This window comes from Aspergillus pseudoviridinutans, assembly GCF_018340605.1.
Source record: "Aspergillus pseudoviridinutans IFM 55266 DNA, scaffold_1, whole genome shotgun sequence".
Lineage (NCBI taxonomy): Eukaryota > Fungi > Ascomycota > Eurotiomycetes > Eurotiales > Aspergillaceae > Aspergillus > Aspergillus pseudoviridinutans.
In genome coordinates, this window is record NW_025091281.1 from 2,433,546 (window position 1) to 2,449,903 (window position 16,358).

A 16,358-nucleotide genomic window follows, 5' to 3' on the forward strand; every position below is an offset into this window, starting at 1 on the left:
GCCGCAGACCGAGAGACCCAAGGGTCTAAGGTGAGTGAGAAAGAAGATGGCGAGGCGAATGCGGAGATTGAGATGAGGAGAAGAAATGAGACGAGAAGATAAGAAGTGGGAAGTAAGAAGTGAAACCCAAATGGACCTATCCAAAACCAGACGAGCAGCCTCCCACAGAAATCCCCAGACTCCGAGATACCCTTGCCAAAGTCGCAATAGTAGATGATAAAATAAAGTAGATGAGATCATGTCACGTCATTTCAAAATGCCACCCCTGTGTATGTCCTGTAAACTCTTTGTCTGCTGATTATATAGTCTCCTGGTTCCGTTTTTTTGGTGTTACGCAAGCTCAGTGTCCGAGGTGAGACTTTTGAATGTGAAATGCGGCTGTGGTCCAGACGCTATCAAGTAATAGGGTGACCACGAACGAAGAACTCGAAAGTGTCATGCCCAAATGATCGTGAAGGAAAGAGAGAGAAAAGATGTTGGTTGTATGTACGAGAGTCGAGGCCGTGAAGAAGCAATGCTTGCAATCACAAAAATAGAGAGTCCTGAGAATCGTCGCAATTCGTTGCTTCTTCGCCTGCCGACCTACACACGTACTGTCAGTTGTCAGCAAGGGCTCAGAACCTCACTAATCTTATTTGATGTGAGCGACCCCGGCGTTGCTGGCGCAGCAGAGCCTGCTCCACTGCTGTGTGTGGTGTTTGTGGGTTCCGGAGGCGCCTCTTCCTTCATGCACGCGTTCTCCAAGACGTTGGTCCATTTACCACTTGTACCCGCGTGGCTGTGCTTCAGATGCTGCCGAAAATGATCCGCGCGGTAGAATTTCTTTCCGTTATTGCACTCCCCAAACTTGTGCACTGAGGTGAGATGTTCAAACCTGCGATCCCAATCGGGCTGCGGAAAGTTTGGAAACTCCTCGCCGCAGTAGCCACAAGCATCGTGAGAAGGGCCCGAATTTGTCTGCGCGGCTGGGGAAGACGAAGGGTGGAAAGCGGCTTGATACCCCGGCAAGGCGGCGCACGACCAGGAATGACGCCGCAAGTGAAGAGAGTTTTGGTGACGTTCAGCCTCGTTTTTATTCTTGAACCGATTATTGCAGAACTGGCAAGAATATTGCTTCTCCATCTCATGTGCACTGGATAAGGTATTAGTAACTAAAGATCAGTCTCGGCAGTTCAGATGGTCAAATCATACCGTAGTTCGGCCGGACTGTCGAACTTCTTAGGTTTCTTCGGACAACAGTCACAGATATATAGTCCAGCCATCTTAGGCGCAGCTGATTTTTGCACACTAAGCGTAGTCTGCAAAGACAACTTTCTCGTACTATCTGCGTTTCGTAGGTCGGGTGCGTTAGGAACTTGGGCGTTCCTCACACTTTGCTGACTAGCTAGTCCTCCGGGAGAAGTTGAACTGATTGGCGATTTGTCATGGAGAGCGTCGAAATCAGAATTCGGCGACAGCCCCCCAGGTGATGGGCGATCAAATGTGGACATGCTCGTCATACTGCTTCCTCCCATGGATATGGCCGCTGACGAATATGTCCCCGAGGTCCTCAAACTTAAGGATGATGCAGCAGACAAGCTTCCATGGCTTTGAGTGTAGGCACCATTGACCGAAAGGGTATTGGTATATGGATGTCCGGTTGTTCTTCTCTGAGAAAGATCGCCATTGCTTGTGGTCACATGGGGTGCATGTCGATTGTCTTTCACCGCCTCGCGCGGTGGTGAAGAGGCTCTCCTCTTAATACCTGACTTCGAAGCGTCCAGATAGGGTGGCGTTGCTTCACGGAGGTTGAAATATCGCGAGGGCAACGACTCATCGGTGGAAAGATCACCTTCGATATCCGAAAAAACGCCTTGGTCATAACTTCCGCGGTTTGATCGACTCGGTAAGCTGAGAGTTTCTTCACTTTGTGGTGTTGTGCCACCTCCCCGGCGCCGATATACGTCACGCAGAAAGGCCGAGTGGTCGTACTCCACCGCTGAAGAAGGGGCACTACTCTCAACACTGGGGCTTCGGTGGCCGAGATAATCTCTCCAGCCGACCTTGGTACCAGGAGATACCGCGCCAGATTGAGAGCTGCTTGGCCATCTCACGTCGAGTGTTGGTCCATCGGAACCCCCAGGAGATGGCAAACCCCCGAAAGTCCTCGGGGGAATGGGCAGCGTCGACAATGAGGCCTTGGTATCGTTACCAAGGCTGATTGATTGTCGAGGAGAAAGCGGTTTGCCTATCTTGGAAAGAAGATGTTGGTCGTATGCGTCTGATGAATCCTTTACGCTTCGTCTGGAAAAGTCTCGCTCGCCTTTCAATATGGGCCCGGGTGCATTGACGGTAATGGAATTGCGAAATCCTTCTTCCACTGGTGGCGGAGGTTCTATCTTTATATGCGCCTTCGGACTTGTCGAGACAGGCAAGCCACTTTGTCTTCCGTCCAATTCATCCAACGCCATTCGATCAGACTTGCATACAGATTCCATGCGACGATGGCCGCCAAACAGGCTAGAACCGGGATTGATTGGCGCGAGTCTTGCAGACCCAGTAGGATTTTTGGCATTCGCAAATAGCCAACCGGCATCATGGCCATCTTCGAGATCAGTGATACGCGGTGGCGGAGGAAGTGGCGGGGGAGCGAAGTTAGTTATCGATTTTACCGGTATGGGCATCGGCCTGAGGGGTGAGTAGGACTGTCTAGACATGCTTTTTGGCGATCCTTGAGTATAGCGAGATTGGTCATACCCACTGCTATTGATCTCATGCACATTGATCAATGGTGGGGAGAGTCGCGGAAAGTCCATGGTACAGCGGAGTCATCAATGGACAGATCGAAAGACGGCCAACAACCGGAAAGGACAGAAAACGTAGTCGGACTAAGAAGACAAAGGCAGCGTAATGCAGATTGCTCCAATGATTCGATCGCTGAAAACTCTTAGCCCTAGCCCTAGGAAAGGGTTCGTTTCACGTCACAGATCAAGGGTTGCGAAGGTTCACTCAAGGAGCTGATTGCGACCAGGTAAAGTTATAGAAAATGGCGGGAACAAATATTGTCAGGAGAAAGTGTGAAAGTATCTCAGAGTCTATGAAAGCGAGTAAATGGCCAGAAGTCAGGTCGGTCCGGTCCCAACGAGATAGATAGGGCTGCCGGAAGCCAATCTTCCCTTGACAGAAGGTCCTTATTTCCGATCAGTTGGACCAACGATTCGTTGCGTCAACGGCTTTCTGTAACACTCGCGCGCAACCCTGGAAAACCGTTTGTGTGCCATCAATTCGCCGGTTAATGGCAACTCATTTGCAGGAAACGGCGCGGAAACCACTGAGCATTCTGGCGAGAATCGTTTGGGGAACTTGTCTTTTTGGGGCACTGAAGAACGTTTGAATATAGACGATAGCCAAGATCCACCAGAAGTGAAAAGAAAAAGAAAATCAAAGACGGAAAATCATAAACTGGAACGGGAAATGAAGAGCGTTGGAGTACAAGACGGCTGAGATAAGGGTGGCGGCGGTGGTGGTGGTGGGATGGGCGCTGAAAGCCAGACTGCAGGGCGTTTAGGTTCTTCTGGAATCACACCAGGTTCTTGATTCCACCTAATTGGAGGATATGCTGAATGAAGCCGAATGTAATGATAATGACGGAGTCGAAAATAGAAACGAAGGTGATGTCGCATGCGTTGTCTTCAGCTAGAATGGTAAGAAGAAAATGAGAGAAGCTGTCGGTGATCCAGGCCGAGCTGCAAAGGCAATGACAGAGATCGAGGCTTAGGAAATAACCTGAGGGAGAGATGCAGTAGGTACGTGGGTAGACCTTTTCTGCCCTCTATGCAACAAAAAAGTTGAACAGAGTATGGAGGTATGCACCTAGGTACGTTCTGTTGCGTAAAGTAGTTTATAAGAAAGTTGTCGGGAAAGGTGGTGGTGCAAGCCACTGCCTTATTGGTCCCTACAGGGCTGGAGAAAGGAAGATGATGTACTCCGGAAAGTACCTAGGTGCTGCAGGGTAGTATGATTAAGGTGAAAATAAGTAGTCCCAAGGATTTAATTGAAGCCTCGTTCCTCCTGTCATTCCAGATTCTGAGCCCACTGTCGTGTCTTTCCGTCTCCGCTCTGACACCCGATGGTATTCTCAAACAAATAGGAGATGGTGATGGCAATGCATGTAATGTAGTACCGATGGTCGTACCAGAAGGAGTCGTTGAGAGAAGGAGAGGAATTCATTCAAGAGGCAAAATCAGAAGGAATATCTAATCGGTAGGACGGATTGAGGACAACAACAATAATGGTACCTTACAACAATGGTATTTAGTCCCCACCCTTCAACTGTGGTACTTGTATGGTGGCCTACTCCGTAGGTGGACACACTCCGGACAAGAATACTTTTAGCCTAGGCTTGGACAATCCCCTTTTTCCTAAGGGAAAAACCGAAAAAAAAAAAATTGGAAGAAAAATAAAAAGGAAAAAGGTCGGCTGGCTTGTAATTTATACACCTCTTGTAAATATCAAATCAAGCGAGGACTTGAGCACAGGCAGTTGAGGTACCTAAAAGAAAGAGCAGAAAAAGAGAAAAGCGAAAATTTGCAGACTCATTGCGATGAGCAAGATAGGTAAATCTGAAACTTACAATTGGAGAGGTGCATTTATGCATACCAAGAGGGTATCATCGTCAGAAGAACGACCTTAGGAAAAGTTAACTGAAATTTAAACTTGAAAGTCTTCGATCTTGATTTCATGGCATTCCAACAATTTCATTTAAACTTTGGGGCTTCTTGGTCCTTGGGCAATGACACAACACTCGTGTGGATATCTAACCAAAAGTAACCCAAGTAGAGATGGCAGACAGGCAGAATAGGACTGAATGCCCTGATCAACGTCAGCAATCTCCTCAGGACTATCAACTACTGGGTAGAAAGTGGGGGAGTCCGCTGGAATCTTTGTCCGTGTACGAGTAACAATCGACACCGTCTCTCTCATTCAATAGTGATAATTCGGCTGGTTGGAAAATCATCTCGGGTGTCTACCTTCATACCCTGTCAAACTGGTTAGATCTCACTTATTCAACTGAATGGTTCTGCAAGCTTGTTTAATGTCAACCGATTTATAGGCAGCAAGGACTGACTGGCGAGCCTATGGGACGGCATCAGGATATTAATCGTCATCGATATTATGAACAGGGCGTTGGTTCCAAGACAACTGTACCTTGACAGCTGCCTAGAAGCTCCGTCACCTACGAAATATGGGAGTATAGATTGTCAAGGGCTCGTCGATGGAGCTTGCCCCGCGACTGCCTTACTCAAATACTAGAGACCTGGTAGTAGCCGCAATAATATATAGAAAATAGCTGCTGAGAACTAAGGAAGATTGATAACTTCATAAGGTTACGGAGATAATGGAGTTCAATAAAACTCTGATCTGTAAGCCTTGTAAGGTCATTTACGCTGTCTTAGATGTTACCTAGGGAATGGATCAATCAATGGTCCCCCATGAATGTAAGTCGAATCATCACCTCATCGATCTGGCAGTGAGCCAGGAACCAGCAAATAGTCCAGTTTCAAGAGCGGTGAACATAACACTAAGCTAATTTGGGTCAGACAACGGGCGTCAGGTTAGTTTTTGATTGAGGCAGTGCTGGACTTGGTATGGATTTTGATCAATGATACTCGTGGTTTCGTATAATCTTTTTTCTCTTTTTTCCCCCTTTTCTGTATTTGATGTATTTGAAACGCCAATTACATGTTACGGTACGGATGCGTCTAGCATGTTCATTTGTAAGCTGTTAAAGATTAAGCCATAATGCCACGCTGCCATGCCACTTATCAACTTCGACTTATGGTCCCGACTCCAATATACGAATGTCTGCCTGGGTCTGCAGGCAGACGTTTCAAGGACCCTGCAATCGCCTTCGATCTCTATGGTTTCACTCTTCCATCGGGTGACTGCCCTAGGGTGAAAGAAAAAGAGTGCCAATGCAGGGATACTATTAGCGATGAACTGAGTCTTCGAGGAGACCATCATTTCCCTAAGGAATCGATTGAAACAAATCATCAAATGTTTGTCGCCAAGTTAAGGTGCTCCGAGAATGTACTAAGGTACTAGGTAATGCAGTATACCCCACCATACCTACTTGTGCAAGCGAACCAAATAAATCTGAATGGCGAGAGGACGCTTGACCCGCTGCCGTTCAAGGCTTAGTAGGTCCCACTAACTCTTAGATACATGCACTGCCACAGTGCTGGACTGCTGGTTGTCTGTCAATGTTTGTCGCATCAATTGGAGTGTCTAGGGGGATCCAACGATCTCCGTAAGCATGGCAAAACAAGTTTACATGTGTGCCTTTGTGGCTGGAGGAGAAATTATAAAGCATAATAGAAGAAACCTGTCTTTATAGACCACCATCACGATTCGAGTGTAACTGTTGCATAGTGTAGCGTCATGCAGTAATTGTTCATCTACTACAGACACAGCATGACAGTGACTACTCCACTAAATGGCGTAGATTATGTCTTCTTTGGTGCCTCATCCCTTATTGTCTAGTCTCGGGATGGATGCAAGAGGAATAGCTTGAGCTACAACTATCAACCGATGATTGGGAAAGAGGGAAAGAGGGCAAAAATGTTGTTAACCTGCAACTTACGGAGTATATCATCCCAGATCAAGCCGTAGTCAGTTGCTGCTAACCTATCAAGATACCTAAGTAAGGACCTACCTAATTGGGTGCCTTGCTCCGGCAGTATGAAATTCATTATATTTTTCAGTTTTGAGCTGGTTTTTAATACACTTTCATTTCGCCACGAAGCATGATTTCTAGGTATGCAGGTCACTAATTATTGAACACGCACACCTGCATCCACTGGTGGTGGCAACCCAGGAGCCTGGATCGACCGGTCGCTGTAGCCATTCCCAGTTCCCAGCAGTTCGGCGACCATAGTGGCCTTTCTTTGCCATCGCCCTTGGTACGGAGTGCTCTCCTACCTTAGTTCCTAGAGTCTTGATAATCTTGAACAGAACTTGGCTCAAACAGAAATGTCACTGGTCAGCTTCTATTGGACACTTTTCAGAGCATTTAAGAACGGGACACCCCTCTGATACCACAGATCAAATCGGTAGCGAAATATTTCATCCCCACCTCGTACACTAGCGTGCCTGGATTGTAGAATTCGAGAAACCTGCAAATCAGTGGGCCAATAGTGCTGAAGCAGGTCTCATGCAACCGAAATCTAATTGTCTCCATGCTTAGTGGTTATCTAGGACCATGGAACTCGCAGTCAGGAAAGTCAGCTCTCGCGCTTCTTGACTTTTCCCACAATCCAGGGCCTATCGATCAATCGAACCAACCACAGCTCACGACTAATAGTACTAATCCTGTCATCCTTCAGCCTTGAAAGGCTGCGCACAAAAATGCGCAGGATTAGAAGGCTGAAGCACACGCCCTAGGCCACTTAGGCCACGTGACACTGACGGACACCATAATACAAGTAAAAGCTTAAACAGGCTATGGCCATGACATCCAATGGATGATCTCTTCCCGACAGCACGTTGTACTGAAGTAATTCAACCCTCGCAGTAGGGTTAATGAGTTAACTTTTGAGTATATACATCCTTCTAGAATATTCTCCAGCCTTAAAAAAAATGGAATGGCTTTTTGTCACACGCACCGTCCACGGATTTTCTGACCCTGACCTTATCAGTTTCGCGGCTTTTGCCAGCCTACGCGTCAATCTCAAAGACTCAGCAAAGAATGGATCATCCAAAATCAGCCTACTGGTGAACTCGAGCCCTGCCTAGATACCCCACCCTTTGTGACATCTTGCAGTGACCAAGCTTGATTTTACTCTCTTGGCTAAAAGACCGTCCACCAATGATCTCGGGTATTTTCTCTCGCTACCAATACATGACGGGATAGTTCTACTATGCCGACAAAACCTCTAGTGCCCTTTCATACCATCAAATCAGTACATAACACCAGCCTAGCACCATGTCATTATTAGTCCAATAGGCTTGAAATTGAGGATGTTCTCATAATAACTAAGCATTTTCTTGTATACTTCAGCCATTCCAGAGACTCCATAGCTAATTTAGTTGCACAGACCACTAAGGTATAAGAGCTTCGCAGATAGGGAACCAATCGATATTGTGCAGTGCACTTGACTTACGGTAATAAAAGTGGATTACTCCATGAAGTCTAGCCATTAACTTCCCATCCACGCGCTGGGTTGCTGCTGCACATGCTCCTTCAACAAGCATGCCTACCAGCTGGTTAGACATAGAATTACGTCTCCTCCAAGCGAATCTAACTACAACGACGAATCCTGGGCCATCCACTCGTTGATGGCCTGGTTTAGGGCTGGTAAGCAGAGCCACTCAAGACTATCACCGTAAAGTGTACCAGCTGTTTCAGAGAAGTGGCAGATGAGCAACCCGTCCAGGCCGTGACTAGGCAGTGATGACTAGTCTTAGTGTAGGCACCATCGATGGTATTCAATTCCCCACGGTGACTATGGGATTGCACCGAATGGTAGTGAAGAGTACAACTCGGGATTTTCCTGCCTGGGCTAGTGTGGTAGTGACAGGCAGGTGGAATCTACCAGAGTGAATCGGATGAAAATTATCAGGCCAAACATTCGCAATTGCGGCACAGTCATATGCAGGGGATGAGGGGTAAGGTAGTGTTTCCCGCCAACGTCACTTTGTAACTGTCCTAAGAGATACTCCAAAGTCCGATGAAAGCGCTAAGCAAGAGACTCATTCTCTATATCTCGAGAATATCACTACTGCCTAGATTACCTGGTTGAAGCTAGGCATCTCGAACTAAGAGTAATTCCGTCGTACAGAGATGAGAGGTCCCGGTCTCAGGACTTGGCTCTTGGCCTTCTTAGGTTAGAAACACCTAAATCAATAATAAGCCAGCGGGCACGTGGAGGTTTCAGCCCTAGCCCTTTTGCCGCCTTATTATTCAGGCACGAACGGCGCAGGGAGGGCCGCCACGCGCTTTCCACAAAGGAAACCAATCAAAGTCACCGAGCTTTTCTTGGCTCGTTCAGATCAGCTTCCGAGGCTCCTTACGGTACCTGATCACCTCCACCAACTCTGTACCTACATACAGGGAGATCTTATACAACACTCATGACTTCGTCCTTCGTTGATCTGCTATAATCTTGTATCAGCATGGCTATGAATAAAATTCCAGGACACGATATCTACATAGGAGGGTCAGTCCAGCTTGCCCCTCCCACCGTAATAGAATTTTGTCGTGCCGCCTGAGCTTCCCATGATGCGGGGCCAAGAACGAAAATATGCACCCGGCTCGAAAGCAAAGTGATGAATAAGATGAAACCCTGCTAACAAATAGGATAACTTGCAGTATCTTAGCAGTCAAGAACAAGGCGGCTTTGAGTAGAGCGAACATTACACACATAGTCTCGGTGCTACGATTAAATCAACCTGATGAGACTTTTGCCAACTTCCAGCATCATTGCATTCATGCGGACGATGTTGGAGATGAGAATCTCTTGGAACATTTCCCGTCCGCCATCAAATTCATCCAGTCGGGATTGGATGCTGGAGGCAGTGTGCTCGTACATTGGTCAGTAACTATTGCGGCTACTGAGTTGTGCCGTTTATGTTTGAAGTCTTACTGACAACAACCAGTGCAATGGGGAAATCCCGCTCCGCCACCGTCTGTATTGCCTATCTGCTCCATCAGCAGCGCAGTGCATTGACCCCTCAATCTGCGCTTGCTTTACTGAGGCAGGCCCGACCACTCTGCGAGCCAAACGATGGCTTCATGGAACAGCTATCTCTCTACCGCGAAATGGGATGTCCGAACGATGTCAGCGGGCATCCGCTTTACAATCGTTGGTTGTATCGCCGCGAAGTCGAAGACAGTGTGGCCTGTGGGCGAGCACCTGAGATGCAGTCGGTCTTGTTTGAGGATGAACAGCCGCAGAGACCTCAAGAGACCAGCGACCGCACGAGTGAGATCAAGTGTCGTAAATGCCGGTTGGTTTTCTTTCTTACTTGTCTTAATTTAGACCACTATCTGATAGACTTTTCAGGCGTACACTGGCCACCACGCCATTCATCATACCACATAGTCCACGACAGAATAACAAGGCGACCGAATGTGCTCACATCTTTCTCCATCCGCTAACGTGGATGCGACCGTCTCTGTTTCCTAGTACCACTGCAGACTCCGAAGCGTCAGAATACGGTTCTCGTCCCGATGATGCGCCATTATCTGGCCGCTTAACATGTCCGAATACAACTTGTGGTGCTAATATAGGAAAATTTGCCTGGCAGGGTATGCAGTGCAACTGCGGTGAATGGGTTGTCCCAGCCATCGGTCTCGCGAAAGCCAGAGTCGACATATCTGATCGCTTTACCATGGCGCGTGGGCCGGGTGGTCTGCCGCCAGCTGCTTTTGGGATCCGCCTGCCACCTGGCATGAGACCTCCTCCAGATGATTCAGGGGCGGGCCGCGGCAATCTTTGATGTGGTTCTCAGGATCTCATCCACCAGCGTCTCTACGCAAATCGTTAGCAAGGGATGAATCCCTCCCAAGGACATTTGGGCGCGTCGCCACGTGCCCATCGCCAACTTTAATCCAAGACTCGGCATCCTTATGTGTCTGGGTTACGTTCAGCTTACGTTAGCAGACCGAGTCATACTGGCATTAAAAGCAGTCCCGGGTCGCCACGCTTGAAATTCAGGAATGTCCTACTATGGGCACCACCGATTTCCAAGTAATTGGMGGGACATTGATGAGCTGAGTAAGGCGACCGTCAAATGGAACCATCCTTGAGACCGTCGAGATCGACTGTGTCGAAGAGAATCGGCCATCAGCGAGACCAAGGAGTCAATTGGGTTGTACAATGGTGGTATTTGGCCCTCGAGAACAGGATATTCATTCCTATGAGGGTGGGTAGCAGAAGTTGTCAGACAAATATGCAACATCAACCAAATGATGACCCCAACGAGCTCTTATCCACGTCTTGATTTCATCATTCTGGAATCCCTTGCATTAGGATGCATTAGGATGCATTAGGAATAGCGGTCAACAAGCAAGACAAGGAACACATGGTAATCTCATCGCAGTTCGCAAGCAAGGTATTGTGCAAGAAGAATCTTCAGTTGGGATCCACGAAAGTACATTTCTATCGTCAGGTGTCTCGAAGGATCCTTATGCCGATCGTTCTGTGGGGATTGTTGGAATGAAGCGGCCTGTGCTAGGAGTCGGACCGTACGCTGGACCTTACGATGCCTTGACCTTGGAACAACTGACAAGGCTGATGATTCGCCTTTTATCGGAGTGTCTGTCGGTGAGTCTGATTGCTCTAATATAAGTTGGCACTTTTGGGGCCAAGTCGCTATAACGGCTTCCTTCCTAGAGACAGCTAGTATAAAACGTTGGTCAACCTTAGTCAATAATGTGTAAGATCCTCTACATTTATTGCGCAGTTCGAGTCTTGAGCTTGTTTCCGCGAACTCTGTGGAGCAATTTCCAGTCGTACCCTGAAGGATATACTTTACCAGGACCAGGAACCTAGCTTGCCTTATGTCATCGAACCAAGGGCCCAGCGGCTAGTGGCCTGTGCCGCCTGTCAGCATTCATCCAGGATTCAGGGCGTAAGCCCACATCCCCACGAGGCTGTTGGAGGGGCCTAAGGCAGCCCCATCTGAAATGGGCAGAGCGACCAATGACTGTTGTGCACAAGTTCGGGATCTGCGGCAAGAGAGAAGATCAAGGATGAATGACATTCTAGTTTACTACTCCCTTCAGGGAGATACCGTAAATACCCCTCTAGAGGGGTACAGACAAATAATCAACCTCAAGCCAATAGTCAGCCTTATCAGGTAAAGGCTTCTCATATGCTGTCAATACTGATACTGCATACCCCGCGATGATCATATTTCAAGCTCTTAGTGATACACTACTCTACGGAGCAATAGGCAGCTTCCTAGGAATGTTTCCGTAATTCCGTTGCTGGCTCTCTAGTGGTTAGACTACTGGTAAGCACAAGTTAACCCCTGGCCCTGGTAGGCTAGCAGGGCCTAGGCTAATGTGGGCTGCAAAACTAGCTTCGGCACGGGGGCTGTGCAAACTGCTCTTACGCAACTGAACGCACCAAGATCCATGGACCTTATGGTTTGCAATTTTTCTGTCTTCCATTTCCGCGGGTTCCGCGTTTCAGGGGCTGCTGGGGCTGTGTATCGTATCTATGTATTTTTCATTTCCTACCTTGGGTAATTGCTTTGTATGTTTTTGGGGTCGACTGGCAGACCACACCATCAGCGATGCTCAATGTCATCCTTGATTGATCTCATTATTCTGGGCCCTGGAGAGAGAGATCTACATACAGCTGCTGCACCTCAGACCACTAGGGAGGAAAGTATGATGGAGTCATGGACCAAACAGCTATCAACTATAAAAGTAGCAATGCAGGTTGGCCATCGCAATATGTCACACGTCTGGGCAGCCTTAGGGAAGCCCATGCTTGTCAGGCAGTCATCTCTGCCAAGGAGATGCACAGCCTACTTGCTTTACGGAGCAGGAAGTAGTCCACTTCGCAAGCTGTAAGTACTTCACTCGTTTCAGGAACCAGGCGGTCAAACCAGATCGAACGGCGAGGCTATTTGAGCTGCATGTCTCTTTCTCTTCTGTTTAATGCAAAGGGGCAGTTGATTTATCTAAGGATGACGTCACGTTGTAGATTTCTGAGATTGTAGATCGATATCTGCAGGGCTGGTCGTTTACCATTACAGTTACATCAGGGAATTGATGATCTCCTGATGCTAGGCAGAGTATCATGAGCCTAACTGTAGGCACGGCAGGTTCCATTGTTACGACCTGTTCAGGCCACCAGCATACTTGGTCCCTCCTCGTCCGAGGTGCCAGCCCTGGTAATCTTCGCCGATGTTGACATCTTTGTATTTGATCAGGCGACAGGGCCGATTGCTTCTCGGTGAAGGAGCTACTCTTCTTCTGACTGGCGTACAATGAAACTCCGCAGAGAGTGGATACCGCAGTTATTGGTGCAGCAGATCAAAAGTTGCGTCCATATGATTATCAGATTGCAAGGCAAGGTTCAAGATAATCTCTGCAACGAACTGCTGCTGACCTGCCCGGAACATGAGATGTGGCATAATCCGCCATTAACGCCTTGCTTACGCCATGCTGAGACCAGAAAGATCAGCAGATACTCTGTCATAGTAGCCGAACGTACCGCGTCGTCCGCTTTCTGCAACGGCTTGATCACATCGTGCTTCCATATCAAGACTAGTGCTTACCACAGTATGCAAAGCCATCTTTTTGGAAATTTTGTGAGACGTTCTAGCTGCCGGCTGCCAGCGGGCTGTCTGGATCATGTCGCGACTCGGTTATTGCCAATGAATCTGTCTCCTTGGTATATGAGAAGGCAAGCAGCTGATATGACCGCGGAGAGGTTCAGCAGTAGGATGGTGGGATGCTTTTTCGAGTTGCTGCCTTCATTTCAAAATCAGTCGCTCGAGCTCAGAATCTGTCAGCGCATCCAGCCTTGAGCTACCCGCGGATCAGGTTTCATTTGGTGCCAGCCTTGCCAGGCATGAAGGATCCGCATCCTAGTCCCGTACTCCGCACACGTCTCCCGAAGAGGTTCAAACGTTTAACGAATGGATAGATAGCTTCTATGCATCAAAATAAACGATGGAACATGGCTGTCACGCATCAAAGATCGCCAGATGGGGCAGACGGGAAGAGGGACGGTTCTTGCAAGCGCTGACGATTCCGCTTGGCCATTTCAATATTACGCTGTCTGTCGACACGCATCTGGTAGAAATTTCTGTCCAACGTTAGTTCAGATCAAGGATGACGTGGTTAGCTACGTGTCCGGTTTGGGAATAGACATACTTATGCAAAGCGAAAATACGAGGCGAGTCATCCGTACCGGACGACGAAGCGGACTTTGTGAGAGACTCGATCTGTCCACGTCAGCGAATCGGTTTAATTATCTCAGTTCCAGATGTAAGAAAGACGGATATATCTACCTTCTCATCTCTTTCCTTCTCAAGTGACTTGGCGCCGTTGTCGCCCTCCTTGTCCGATTTCTTGGATTTCTTGTCTGAATCCTTCAGCTCGTCATCGGTCTTCTTCTCCTTCTCTTTTTCCTTCTTCCGTCGCTGCTTCTCTTCATACTCCTTTTTCACTATCTCAATTTCCCGCGCCAATGCTTCCTGCTTTGCCTTGGCTGCCGCCTGCTCCGAGTCCACGATGGGAGAGCAGAAATGCCTATCTTGTAGATGGACAGGGCAGACATAGAAAAAGTCCTATGTAGTCAGCAGAATCCCAATAAGACTGCGTAAAAGATGACTGCATCTCAATAGCAAAGCGGAGCCTACCTTGTTGTCTGGTGTAATCAGAACACTAGTGGAGGGCTTGTAGCAAACGAAACATGCTTTGGCGGCAGTATCAGCCACCCGACGTAAATGCCATACATTGGGGAGCGACATTGATGCTTCGACAAGAGCTTGAGTCGATAAGATGTATAAGTTATAGGTACAGAGTTAGAATTCGATTGTTTGGCTACAGAAACGAAGGAGATGCTTTGTAGAGGGAGACAAGTTCATGAGCGATTGTTGATCACTGGTGCGGAGCACTGGATGTCATGTGACTTAACTACTATGTCCGTTGGTGATGTTGTTCACTTGAAGAAGTTCCAATGACTCGGCAATAGTGTTTAGCCGTTGGTATGTTTTCATCACTGTAAATACAAACACTACAAATTGCGCCGAACGCTCTGCTCCAAATGAAGATCTCTACTCGGTCACACTATCCTTGATGTTGCGAAGAGTGCTGGGCTCCCTAGAACCTGTCACCATGGCGGCAGCATTCTGTGCTCGTCTGCGCGCATCGGTCCAGAGCATAAATTCGCCATAAGTTCGGGGCATAACCTGAATGTCTTTCTCGACCAAGAAGGTGTAGTTGAATTGGCCCGTAGATTTCCTGCTGCCGTGCTCCACGTCCCTCACCTTAGAGTCGACGCGGACCTGCACTTTGGTGTATGTGGTGCCGTCTCTCTCCAGGGGTTCTGTGTGAGCGACCGTAGCCCGTAGGTACAGAACGCTTCCCACGGGCACAGGGTTCTCGAAGGTGCTGGGATCTAGGGATATGAAGTTGGGACGAGCGTGGGAAAAAGAGGCGGCGCAGCAGAATGCCAGTTCAAAAGTCTGTTTGAGGAGAAAGCCACCGAAGATCATAAAGTTGTGTCGGTTGCGGTCCTGCGGTTGCATAATCATGGCGGATTTCAGTACCGTGTCGCTCATGAAAACCATATTGTCAGGTCTTTGAGCAGGTGATTCAGGATCTGTTGCCGCATCAGTATCAACGTCATGACAGATGAAGGAATTTTGGTTACTCACTCAGGTAGGACATCTCCTTCGTCCACATGCTATGTATCAGATTACTTTCTTCAGCGTCAGGCGCCTTCTGCAGGAGACTCCTCGTTCTCAGAGCCTTCTTGGCTTGATAATTCTCCTCGCCCTTGTGGAAGAGAAGACGCTCCTCCGCATTTTCCACAAGCAAAGGTGCAATAGGAACGGGCCTAATGTGAGTGTCAGTACTGCCCCTCGAGATCTTAACACTCAGCACTCACTTCTTGGTAGCGGGATCAAGCGACACCATGGTAAAGGCGCAGGTAATTAGGACGTCCTCCGGTTTCACCGGTTCTCCTTCTGCAGGGACCTTGGTGACTTGAAGGGACACCTCCATGCTTGATCTCCCCGTGGCATACGTGACCTGACCGCTCAGCTCAAGGTCACAAATCTCCATTAGAGGATGCTCGATGGTAATCCGATCCACTGCCGCAGTCACAGTAGCTACCGACTCACCGGCGTGTTTGTACGCGATGATGCCCGCCAAGGCATCCAGGTCCATCAGAAGTGATCCCAGTCTATGAGAGGAGCCATTAATGAGTTATACCCCACATAAATAGGACACATAATCATACCTGATATGTCCGGAAGCATTCAGGTAAGAATCAAGCAACCATTTGTCTTGACTCAAGGGTAGGATCTAAATGATTACCCTCGGTCACTCCATTCACATTCGTGCAAAACAGACAAGGAGTGGGACTTACGGCACTGTAATAGCTATCCGACATTTTCTTTGGTGTCAAGTCTGGCTTCCCCTGCGCACGATGTGTCTGGCCCGACTGGGCATCCTCGCGACTCTTCGTCAGCGCCTCGATCCACGGTGTCTTGACGCGCATGGGCATCCATGTCGGCTTGGAAGAAGCGTTGTTCACTGCACTGGGATGAAAATCCCTGAACGAGATTAATGACTTTGTTGATGGATGCTCAGCTTTTACGCGAAGAACGCTTGCGCTGGCTGTGTG

At 48.3% G+C, this 16,358-nt stretch overlaps 4 protein-coding genes across 4 annotated transcripts; 1 reads left to right on the plus strand and 3 right to left on the minus strand.

Annotated features, from left to right (window-relative positions):
- Positions 1–603: 603 nt before the first annotated feature.
- On the minus strand, positions 604–2,795 carry znfA (putative C2H2 finger domain protein; the record flags this gene model as incomplete). Its single annotated transcript, XM_043297188.1, has 2 exons — positions 604–1,132; positions 1,192–2,795. 2 exons carry the CDS (start codon positions 2,793–2,795, stop codon positions 604–606), a joined length of 2,133 nt encoding a protein of 710 aa, XP_043153123.1.
- Positions 2,796–9,153: 6,358 nt separating this feature from the next.
- dspC (dual specificity phosphatase YVH1) lies at positions 9,154–10,479 on the plus strand (the record flags this gene model as incomplete). The annotated part of the gene is made up of 4 exons (XM_043297189.1): positions 9,154–9,197; positions 9,350–9,571; positions 9,637–9,987; positions 10,044–10,479. The coding sequence occupies 4 exons, from the start codon at positions 9,154–9,156 to the stop codon at positions 10,477–10,479; spliced, it is 1,053 nt and encodes a 350-aa protein (XP_043153124.1).
- Positions 10,480–13,693: 3,214 nt separating this feature from the next.
- Asppvi_000885 (AAA-ATPase Vps4-associated 1 family protein) lies at positions 13,694–14,475 on the minus strand (the record flags this gene model as incomplete). Its single annotated transcript, XM_043297190.1, has 4 exons — positions 13,694–13,808; positions 13,877–13,947; positions 14,014–14,292; positions 14,365–14,475. The coding sequence occupies 4 exons, from the start codon at positions 14,473–14,475 to the stop codon at positions 13,694–13,696; spliced, it is 576 nt and encodes a 191-aa protein (XP_043153125.1).
- A 306-nt stretch (positions 14,476–14,781) lies between these two features.
- Positions 14,782–16,238, minus strand: Asppvi_000886 (putative acyl-CoA thioester hydrolase; the record flags this gene model as incomplete). Its single annotated transcript, XM_043297191.1, has 5 exons — positions 14,782–15,329; positions 15,385–15,566; positions 15,618–15,914; positions 15,972–16,036; positions 16,101–16,238. The coding sequence occupies 5 exons, from the start codon at positions 16,236–16,238 to the stop codon at positions 14,782–14,784; spliced, it is 1,230 nt and encodes a 409-aa protein (XP_043153126.1).
- Positions 16,239–16,358: the final 120 nt, after the last annotated feature.